This window comes from Engraulis encrasicolus, chromosome 21 (genome assembly GCF_034702125.1).
Source record: "Engraulis encrasicolus isolate BLACKSEA-1 chromosome 21, IST_EnEncr_1.0, whole genome shotgun sequence".
Classification (NCBI taxonomy): domain Eukaryota; kingdom Metazoa; phylum Chordata; class Actinopteri; order Clupeiformes; family Engraulidae; genus Engraulis; species Engraulis encrasicolus.
Genome location: NC_085877.1, coordinates 15330864 through 15341935, shown reverse-complemented (window position 1 = coordinate 15341935; position 11072 = coordinate 15330864). Strand labels below are relative to the sequence as shown.

The following is an 11072-nucleotide window of genomic DNA, read 5'->3' as shown; positions in this document are numbered from 1 at the left end:
AAGATTTTTTAATTTAATTTTAGGTCCGTTGGTCCCACAGTCCATTGGTCCCACAGTCCATTGGTCCCACATCACAAACACTTCAATGGGCTGTGGGACCAAGGGACCCACTAGTTTGACGCCCTCTCGGTACTTCACATGGTAATCAAACATTTCAAACAAGCAATTTAAGGTTAGGTTTAGGGTTAAGGTTAGAGTTAGGGTTAGGTTTAAGGTAAGGGTTAGGGTTAGGTTTAGGGTTAGGGTTTAGGTTTAGGTTAGGTTTAGGCTCGTATGACGTAGGCGGTAAGTACCGAAAGAGCGTCGAATTAGTGAGTCCTGTGGGACCAATGGGCCTAAAAATTCAAATAAAAAAGCAATGTGGGACCAATGGGCTGTGGGACCAATGGACTGTGGGACCAATGGGCTGTGGGACCAATGGGCCTAAATAATGAAAAAAAGTCTTAGTGACGTGGGACCAATGGGCTGTGGGACCAATGGGTTGTGGGACCAGTGGGCCGTGGGACCAATGGGCTGTGGGACCAACGGGGCGTGGGAACATAGGTACGCTCCCATCACTTCCAGAGTAATCTTTTTTTAGGACTATTAGTGCGCACACACTTTCTAACGTGAATCCCGGACAATTAGCGCCGTACGGCAGCCTCTAGTTCTCGTGTGTGAATGTGTATGTACACTCATCAGCCACAATTAGGAACACTCCTCGTGTTGGGTTGGACCCCCTTTTGCCTTCAGAACTGCCTTAATTGCCTGCATCAATACTCGGGCTGTGGCATTCCAACAAAGATTACATTACATTGCACAGCATTTAGCAACATTTAGCCTTGACTTCAAAGGAGAAAAATTAAGCAAGAACAGAGTAAGGCGCAGTGACCAGGTGAAAAGCACACACTTAAAGTGTACTTTTGATTACTATACATAGTAGAAAGTGAACTTTTTTCAGCTATTTAAATTGCGTTTCATTGCACTATTAATGCACTGGAGCACTACTAAAACAGTACTTCAGCACACTTACATTGGCACCGCTTTTGGACAGCTTTAAGTGCATAAGCCTACTTTTGATAAGTGAAAGATGACTGTGTGTCAGTGGAGTGTCCACTCGTAAAAAAAAATAAAAAATGGACACACACACACACACACACACACACAAACAAGAAAATAAATAAGAAAAATTAACATCTGCCATAGGCAACTTTGTGTGATGGCGTTTCTTTTTCTTTTATTGTGGTACAGAAAAATGTGTCAATTGATTTGACATTCCATTACATTTGGCAGACGCTTTATAACCAAAGCGGCTTTCAAAGAGGACATAATCATAGCCAACATCACTAGCAAATACAAAGTGCACAGGAAATATACAGAACAACAAGCGCAGATGCAAGGAGGGGTTAAGATCATAGCAAATAATACAGCTGTTGGGATGACAAGTGTAAAATGAAAATAAATAAGAAAAATGACCATCTGCATGACGCCAACACAGTCATGCTTTGTAATCACACATACACACACACACACACACACACGCGCGCGCGCGTGCGCGCGCACACGCACACGCGCGCTTTGTAATCTCACACACATGCTTTTTTTTTTTTTATAAACCCAACCACCACCCCCCTTATGGGGAACCTATATTTTCTTCCTTTTTCTTCTATTTCTTTTCATTATCTTAATTTTTCCATCTTTTAACAAAAGCAAAATGTAACATACAATAACAGACAATAGAAGGATACAGAAAAAAAGGATAGACAGGACTTTGTAATCTCTCTCTCTCACACACACACACACACACACACACACACACACACACACACGCTTTGTAATCTCACACACACACACACACACACACACACACACACACACACACACACACACACGCTTTTTTTTTAATAAACCCAACCACCACCCCCCCTTATGGGGGACCTATATTTTCTTCCTTTTTCTTCTATTACTTTGCATTATCTTAATTTTTCCATCTTTGAAAAATGTAACATACAATAACAGACAATAAAAGGATACAATTCAGTGAACAATTCAAAAACAATTTCAGTGTACCCCAACACTTCAAACCACATATTAACACAACCACCCCCCCCCACACACACACACACACACGCTTTGTAATCTCACACACACACACACACGCTTTGTAAATCACACACACACACACTTTTTGTAATCTCACACACACACACACATACACACACACACACACACTTTGCAATCTCTCTCTCTCTCTCACACACACACACACACACACACACACACACACACACACATACACACACACACACTTTGCAATCTCACACACACACACACACACACACACACACACATACACACACACACACTTTGCAATCTCTCACACACACACACACACACACACACACACACACACACACACACACACACACACACACACACACACACACACACACACACACACACACACACACACACACACACACACACACACACACGCTTTGTAATCACACACTCTTTGTAAACACACGCACACGCTTTTTTTTTATAAACCCAACCACTACCCCCCCCTTATGGGGGACCTATATTTTCTTCCTTTTTCTTCTATTTCTTTTCATTATGTTAATTTTTCCATCTTTTAACAAAAGCAAAATGTAACGTACAATAGACAATAAAAGGATAAAGACAGGAGAAAAAATACAAAAAAACAATCAGCGCGAGTCGATGGAGGTTGCGTCTCTGAAGTGAAGAGGCAGGGAGTTCCATCTCTTGGGCGCGTACATATCGAAGGCGGCTTCACCAATTTTCTTTTATGGAAGGGTAGGAATCCTTAGCAGTGTGGCAGCAGCGGATCTGAGAGCTCGGGCACGGGCATAAAAAGAGAGCATATCAGAGATGTAACAGGGAGGAAGACAATTTAATGCTTTGACACACACAAACACAAACACACACACACACACACACACACAAACACAAACACACACACACACACACACACAATCACAAAAATTTTTTGGTAGACCCCCTGCTGTTTTTTGTTTTTGCGGGCAAACAGACTGACATACGCACGGACGCACAGACATGGGCCCGGCCGGACATAGGCACGGACGGATGCACAGACGGACGAATGGACAGATGGATGCACGCATGCACACACGGACGTGGGCACGCACACACGGACGTGGGCACGCACACACGGACGGACAGCCAGTCAGACGGAGACACGGACAGATGGAAGCACAGACGTGGGCACAGACGGACGCACGTCTGGCCAGACGTAGGCACGGACGCACAGACGGACTGACGCACAGACGGACTGACGCACGGACGGACGGACGCACGCACGGACGGACGCACGCACAGACGGCCGGCCAGACGGACGCACAGCCGGCCGGACGGAGGCACGGACGTGGGCACAGACGGAAGCACGTCCGGCCAAACGTTGGCACGGACGCACAGACGGACTGACGCACCCACAGAAGCACGCACAGACGGACTGACGCACGCACCAACGGACGCACGGCCGGCCAGACGTAGGCACGGATGCAGAAACGCACAGACGGACGCACGGCCGGCCAGACGTAGGCACGGTCGGAAGCACAGACGGACGCACGGTCGGCCAGACGTAGGCACGGACGGAAGCACAGACGGAAGCACGTCCGGCCAAACGTTGGCACGGACGCACAGACGGACTGAAGCACGCACGGACGGACGCACAGCCGTCCGGACGTGGGCACGGAAATGGGCAGAGACGGAAGCACGGACGGACGCACGGACGGACGCACTGCCGGCCAGACGTAGGCACGGACACGCACAGCCGGCTGGACGGAGGCACGGACCGACGGGCGCAGGCACGAGGAGGGAAGAACAGAAACCATATTATAGTTACATGTGAGCAGTTGAGAGCAGTGCATTGTGCATTCTGTAGACTAAAACAATGTAACACTATTACATCTATTATATCTGAATTGAAAGTAGTTTACAAACAATGCGAGACTATGAGCATGTTTTTTTATGCATAATTTGTATATATTTTTCTTACCCAGTGGTTCAAGGAGTTCCTCTTGAACGTAGCAGGAGCGAAGAATCTGACAGGTTTCATTCCAGCTCCAGTGTAGAACATCTAAAACAAAGTGTTCAGAGTGGAGTATTAGCTTTAATGTAAATACAAGTGAGGAAGTGAGGATACTGTTGCGGTCTGGATATTTAGGTGAGAGCAGATTCACACACTGAAAGACAGTAAGGTCAAGCACAAGGAGTTTTTTTTGAGAGCTGAGTAGTAGACGTTTCAGGGTTCTGCCTCCATTAGCGCGTTCAGGCCGACTGAGAACCGCGCTGGAGCCCGTTCCCGCACCTACTCGCGAACCAGCCTTCATGTTCACGCCACAGATATTAGCGTTCGCGAACCAGAAAGTTGGTTCGCAATGCGAACCGCAAAATACTAGGTTTTTCTCCGCGAACCGTGACGACAGCGTGGCCATCAGCAAGTTCATCCGGGTAACAGTCACATGCAGAAATTGTTCAGAGCCCGGTATGAACACGGGAGGTTCACCGATGAGCACTTAAGTGCCAAACGTAACTGGTGCAGGCACCGGCACCGGCTCCGTTCTGGTCGGCCTGAAAGCCCTACATCAGAGTGCAGGTGAGCACAGGCAGCAACCCTGAAACAACTGCTCTACTCTACTCTCGGAAAAAAGAACTCCTTGTGCTTACTTTTTTTTTACATTTCAAGGGTGAGAGCAGGTTGGTACACTGCTACCGAAATCCAGCTTAATGACATTAAAGGAAATTCTTGTCTGAAGGTACATGTACTGTATGCTTATGTACAGGGGTGGAGCACAAAATTCCCCATGTTCAACCAGCTCTAATAGACCCCCTTTATGTACCCCCTTTATATATTATCATTATATGGTTGTGACGTCATCGGTCGAATGCTCCATTCATTTCAACGGGGCTCCCCAACGTTCGCACGTCTGTTATTTTTCGATAACGGACGGGTTGGTCTATAACAGACCGCTGTCAATGGCAACAAGACTTTTCACTGCTAAAGCGACTTTTCAACAAGACTCTAATCAGCTGCTGTGATAGACAACACCTGTTGTCCTGGCTACCTAGCTGTTAGCGGTGTTCCACAATGGCACTGTTTTGTTTTGCGCAGCAACAATCTTTTGACATTAAAACTATAGTAGACTTCACATTAAATAGGCCTAAAGAAATGTCCCCGCCATGTGTGAATCATTTAAGTATATCCATATAATAAGCGGGTTAACTTTCGGCGAGTCGGTCGCTTTGTGGAATAGCAGCACTTCAGAGAGAAGTGCTGCTATTCCAGTGCCTCCGCTCCGCATCGGGGTCTTAAGATTCTCTCTGTCCTGCTGCTATTCCACGGTAGCGACCTTCTCGCCGAACGTTAACCCTTACTTAACATGCTTGTGTGAAACAAAAATCTGACTTCCTGTGGGCCCCCCTTATACAGTGACACTAATAAGTATTTGATCCCTTTCTGGTGGTGTTGGTTTGTACACTGATGGAGACATGATCAGTCTACTAACTTTAATCGTAGATGTATTCCAACACAGATGGACAGAATATCAAAAAGAAAGTCTGGAAAATAACTTCAAAGAATACATTTTAATTTGTCTTCTTTGTATTTCATTGAGGGAATACGTTTTTGACCCCTCTAGCCAAAGTACTTGTTGGCAAACCCCTTGTTTTCTAGGGCAGAGATCAGAGGGTTTTTTTTGTAGATGGCAGTGTTTGTGCAGAGACCCCTAGTCTAAATCCACACACTTGTGCACTTCGTGCATTGCGTTTCAGTGCCTAGGGCGCTCACGCTGAAAATTTCGGTTGAGTCAGTGCACTAAAAGTGCCCGAATGATCCCCTAACAATGGTGGAAAAACGCATGCTTGAATGATGGACACTGCACGCACTAAACGACCACCATGTTGACAATGACACAGAGGAAACGTGGCTTTCAGTTCATTAGAAGAGTTTGGTCGACAGTCTCCTAATTCTGTGAGTAATGTTTCTGAGACACCAACCTTTTCATGCCAACCCAAGTATTGTATGTGTGATTGCTGCCCTTTGGGGGTGAAGGAAATGTAAATACAAGCAACAGATGCTGTGCATTGAAAACAGTTGCCAACTGATATTTTGGCGAGCTAATGCCATGCTCAGCCTTCACTTCCAGGGCACAGTGCATAGTGCTAAAATTTTTCCACAACGCTATGCACTGAAGACCTCAGTGCACTGTTGTGCACTGATTGTTAGTTAGGGTGACCACCCGTCCTGCGTAGCGCGTGCGCGTACAGCGTTTGAAGCGTTGGCGCGTGAGTGCACGTGCACGTGCACGCCAGGGTCTGTCCCACATTGTCCCTCAGAAGCAAACCCCTTGTCCCCCCTTGGACTTATTAGCAGGTGGTCACCCTACTGTCAGTGCACTGACAAGTGCGTAGATTGAGACATTGGCTGAATCTCAAATGGTGCACTTGTGCACTTTAGTGTTCATGTTTCAGTGCGCCTGCCATATTAGTTACACACTGAAACATAGTGCCCGAAGTGCACAAGTGTGCCATTTGAGATTGAGACATTGGTTCTGTGTTGAAATTGCTGGTTTTCTCAGGGAAGTCAACAGGGGGTCAGCCATGGGCCCAGGGATAGAAGGGGCCCCAAATTGAGTCCTCACTACATTGTATTGTATGTATGGGGGGTGAGGGGTTATTCTAGCTCACCTTTTGTCCACTGGGTCCTCAAGCGCCTGGAAATCCACAGTTTCCCCTCTTCTCTGGCTCTCCTTGGATACCCCTTAAGCATGCGCACAGACACCACCTCATCACCAATTGTTCTTAGTCCTATTGCCTTGAGTTGGTCCATACTCTTCTTGCTCATACTTCACTGACAAACAAAATGGCTGCCTCCAGTTCACGGGGCGCGTTCCAATATGCGACCTTGCGTCCTCCATTTGTGCTTGTGACCTCGTACCAGGAAGTAATGTCATGATTACATCACTGACAAAAGTATTATATTTCAATATCTCGCAAAAGCTCAATTGTAAAGTCATTTTCTCATTTGCAAAGTGGATGGTGAATGAAGAGTAGTCCCCCAAAAATTGTTGTGGCTAGGCTGACAGCGGGGAAACTTTATTCTTTTCTCCACAGAGGAGGGGCCAGGAGGCGGGACGAGGCCACAAGCACAAGTGGAGGACGCAAGGTCGCATATTGGAGCGCACCCACTGGGCCCATTTGTGATGGTGCATGCTACGCAAATCTGTGCAATTCACATGTGCACTGTGTAATCACAATGTATTGGCCCTCATTTATCAAAGCAGCGTACGACAAGAATGATGCGCACGTTGTGCGTACGTTCTTTTTCTACGACCAGTTGGCATTTATCAAATCTCATCAGTCGTAGGATTTCATCTTTCCTGCGCTTACGCTCGGTGTACGCCGTTTTCAAGTTGGACTTGGGATGACTATGATCACCAACTTGATCAGCAGTTGTAGCGCAACAACTCATTATCATAAATATGTGGCCTACATAATTACAAAACGTTTTTACATTGTCTATTTTGGCTATAAGCCAACTTCTACCTGTTTGAATTGGTGCACCCTTCCTGGGAGCGCTGCGTTATTTTGGCATAGGCCAAGAAGAACTGCAAGAGACATCTAATTTGTGATTTGACATGATGTGTGAATAATTGTGCAATATACAGCCGCATATTGGAATGTGCCTTCAGTCATGGGATCAAAGGGGCCGACGTTCTTTTTAACAGCTGGGAGTTCAGGAGCACATCAATCAATACATAGCCTACAAAATTTCCCGGTAGAGTTTCGCCGTTTCGCACGACTATCCGAATACACACCTGACGTGTGTGTGTGTCCGATAACACTTTATAGTCGCCTATTTAGGTGGCAAAAGGGATATCCACTCCAAACAACTGGATCACAGGAGAGAAGCAGGGCGCAAATGAGCGCGAGAGGGACAGCGCACTGGACATGTAAAACTCTCGTTCCCCAACAAATGGTTTGGGCACTGTTTGTTGGCCAGTTTCACGTAGGACCCTTTTCTTGACCTCGTTTACAAAAAGGTTTATCGTCATATTTTTTTTTTGAAAAAAATACAATATAATAATATAGATATACAAATATCTTCATTATGTGTAGCCTACCGTAGTCAATCAAACATTTCATTGTAACTATTTGGAAATCAATCTCTTGGCCTACCTTCCATATTGAGAACCGAAACACTGTTGACTACTGCTGTTGATTAGGCCTATTTACACGTGTTATTTTGTTGTCTACCTCGTGTAAAGCCTAATTTCAAGCTGTCAATCAACCACAAATGTAGATGTAGCCGGTTTGCGTCTCTCCATGTCGCAAACTCAGGGGTGCGGCCTCCTTCCCGCCGTTGTAGAGAAGGCGTGATTATTCTAATTACGATGGTTTTCAGACGCTGGATTTATCAACAGCCGCTCGCTCTTACGATGGGATTGGAGAGGTACACATGTTTAGTAAATCTCACGTGAGCATCGTCATACGACTAGATCTGCGCTCATTTCTGAGATGGTTTCTACGCAAGTTTGATAAATGAGGGCCAATGTATACAATTTTTTTTATTTTGTGAGCTGCACAGATTCGCGCAGAATGCGCCATACACCATCACGAACGTGCCAATTGACACAAACAAAATGGCCATCCCTACCTGTTGTCCTGCGGGTCCCTCTTCTCATTTGACCCCTTTGGCTCCCGGTGCGCCTTTAGGCCCTTGATCAGCCTGGGGGCGAGATGGACAACAGAACAGAACAGATTGGACAACAGAAAAATCTCCAAAGTTAGTTAGAAAGAAAATCTCTTCACCAAGAGACTCTAAAATATTGTTAACATCGGTCTATCTCCAAGTCTGTCTACTCCAGATCACCCCCCCCCCAACCACACACATGAGCCTTATTAATACATGTTTTAAGTAAAAAAAAAAAAAAAAGTCCACATATTTTTGTGCATTCTGTGATGTAGCTAAGGCTCTTGCAACCTGCTGACACAATATTATAGACAGGTATAACAATATCCTACGCTTGTTGCATTACAAGTTAAATACACATAGTGAAAATATACAACAAAGGGAAAGATACAGAAAATACAGATACAGAAACTTTATCAAGGACATGATTTATGAATGGATAATACATTTCTTTGGAGCATTAAAAGCTGTGTGTGGGTGTGTATATACTGTACGTGTGTAGTCAGTAATCAGACCCTGCTTGTCACACATTACTCAGTGTGTGTGTGTGTACGAATGTGTGCGTGTATACTAACTGCAGGGCCTGGTCATTCGCCTGGTTCCAGTGGTCCAGTGTCGCCTACACTCCTGACGAAGCCCTGAAGTCACAGAGACAGACAGACAGAGACACACACACACACAATGAACAGTGTGCTGCAGATGGCATCACACAAGAAGGACTGACGATGGCATGAAACACTAAATGGCATCAAGAGGTACAGGTACTAGAATGGTATTAGAAAAAATAGATGGCAAATTAGTTTGTTCCATCAGTGACAAGTCAGATTTCCACAGGAAGATGTTGTACAGTACTGAAATAAATACAATCCAATAATGCCACAGCACCAAGGCTTAATTTCATATTAGGTCTGATTAAGGGCCATCAAAATAATAAAAGGCCGATGAAAGCCCTGGTGTTGCGGACTTTATTTCTCATTTTGAGTGTATGCATTAGTCCAGCATTCGGGCTGGTTTTAAGTGTGTGTGCGTGTAATCAAGACCTGAAACATGTGAAAAACACACATACATATGCAGATATTTTTAAAAGCAAATATTCATTTTATCTTCTTACATATATTAACAGTATGTCGATCAAATGAAACACACCCTACTGACAGGTGTACCTTAGAAATCTCCACTAAAACTCTGAAGCTCTGTTCATGTGCAAAAAAAAGAGACAAATGCATTCCAAAAATATCAATATACGTGTAAACAACAGGGTCTTTCTGCATGTTGTGTACCCACCCTCTCTTCTGTGCATCCAGTAGATCATGGCAGTCCCACCTCCCTTCTGAGATCCGGTGTACACACACACGCTGCGGCAGCAAACCCTGTCTGTGGGTCTGGGAGGTCCTGGTAGTCCCATCTCCCCTGGAGGCCCGGCGTGGCACTGCCCCCATTCCCCTCCCGACACTCAGGAATCCCTCAGCCGGTTTCCATGTCCATGCAACTGCCCCAAACAGCCTTCCCAGACGGCCGAAGCACCCTTCGCCCAACGGTTCTTGGACCACTGCCACTGTTGGCAGTGGAGCCCCGGAGCTGGCCCACACGCCACCCCAGACTGCAGCCGGGTGCCTTGCCCCCAGCTGAGTCCGGACAAGCACTGCAGTGAACACCCTTCTCCACACAGCGAGACCACCTCCCACCTGCGCAGCAAGGCATTCCACTGACCCGGTTGGCCACCCACCTCAAGGTAGCCGAAGGAACCGTGGACTGGACCGCACCGCGGGAACCTACATCCAGGCATCAGGACAGGCCCTGCGCATGACAATGCCTCCGCCGCCCAAAGCACCTGTAACACCAGACTAACCTAAGCCAAGCCTCTACAACTCTACTCTAATATACTCTACTCTGCTCTGCTCTTCTCTACTCTACTGAGATTGGTGATCCAGGTTCTCTCTGAACATTGCAGACATCATCAGGCCAGTCCCGAAGACCTATCTGAAAGCACAACAGTGCACAGTTCCTTCAGTGGTCAACAAAGCCAGTACAAGACCCTGCGTTACAAGCAAGAGACGGTGTCACTAATGCAGAGGAAAACGTTCACTGCAGTACTCATACTCAAAGTCGACTGAAGGCACAACACCCAATTGCAGTCCGGGACAACGCACAGTCCAAGTCCAGAACTCCTCCACCCACAGTAGCAGCAGTCCAAGATCTATTGGACGAAAGGCACTTCAGCAGTCCAAGGCAGCTGATCAGGACAGTTTCTAGACATGGAGAGCAGCTAAAAGGATCCTAAATGTCAAGAGAGGAAGGGGGAGGCAGAACCTTCATCTGAACCCTTTTTTTCTGGGAGGTGGAAGCTTTTTTGTACTTT

At 46.3% G+C, this 11072-nt stretch overlaps 1 protein-coding gene across 1 annotated transcript; it reads right to left on the bottom strand.

Moving 5' to 3' along the window:
• Positions 1-2435: 2435 nt before the first annotated feature.
• Positions 2436-10557, bottom strand: LOC134437562 (keratin-associated protein 10-11-like). The gene is made up of 5 exons (XM_063187050.1): positions 9998-10557; positions 9289-9351; positions 8678-8749; positions 6709-6781; positions 2436-4099 (listed from the first exon to the last, which is right to left on the bottom strand). Exon 5 carries the CDS (start codon positions 3888-3890, stop codon positions 2787-2789), a length of 1104 nt encoding a protein of 367 aa, XP_063043120.1. The 5' UTR covers positions 3891-4099; positions 6709-6781; positions 8678-8749; positions 9289-9351; positions 9998-10557; the 3' UTR covers positions 2436-2786.
• Between the last annotated feature and the right edge of the window lie 515 nt (positions 10558-11072).

Excerpts from the sequence above, each read along its gene's own strand:
- LOC134437562 (XM_063187050.1), bottom strand. The coding sequence starts at position 3,890 with ATGCACTGCTCTCAACTGCTCACATGTAACTATAATATGGTTTCTGTT.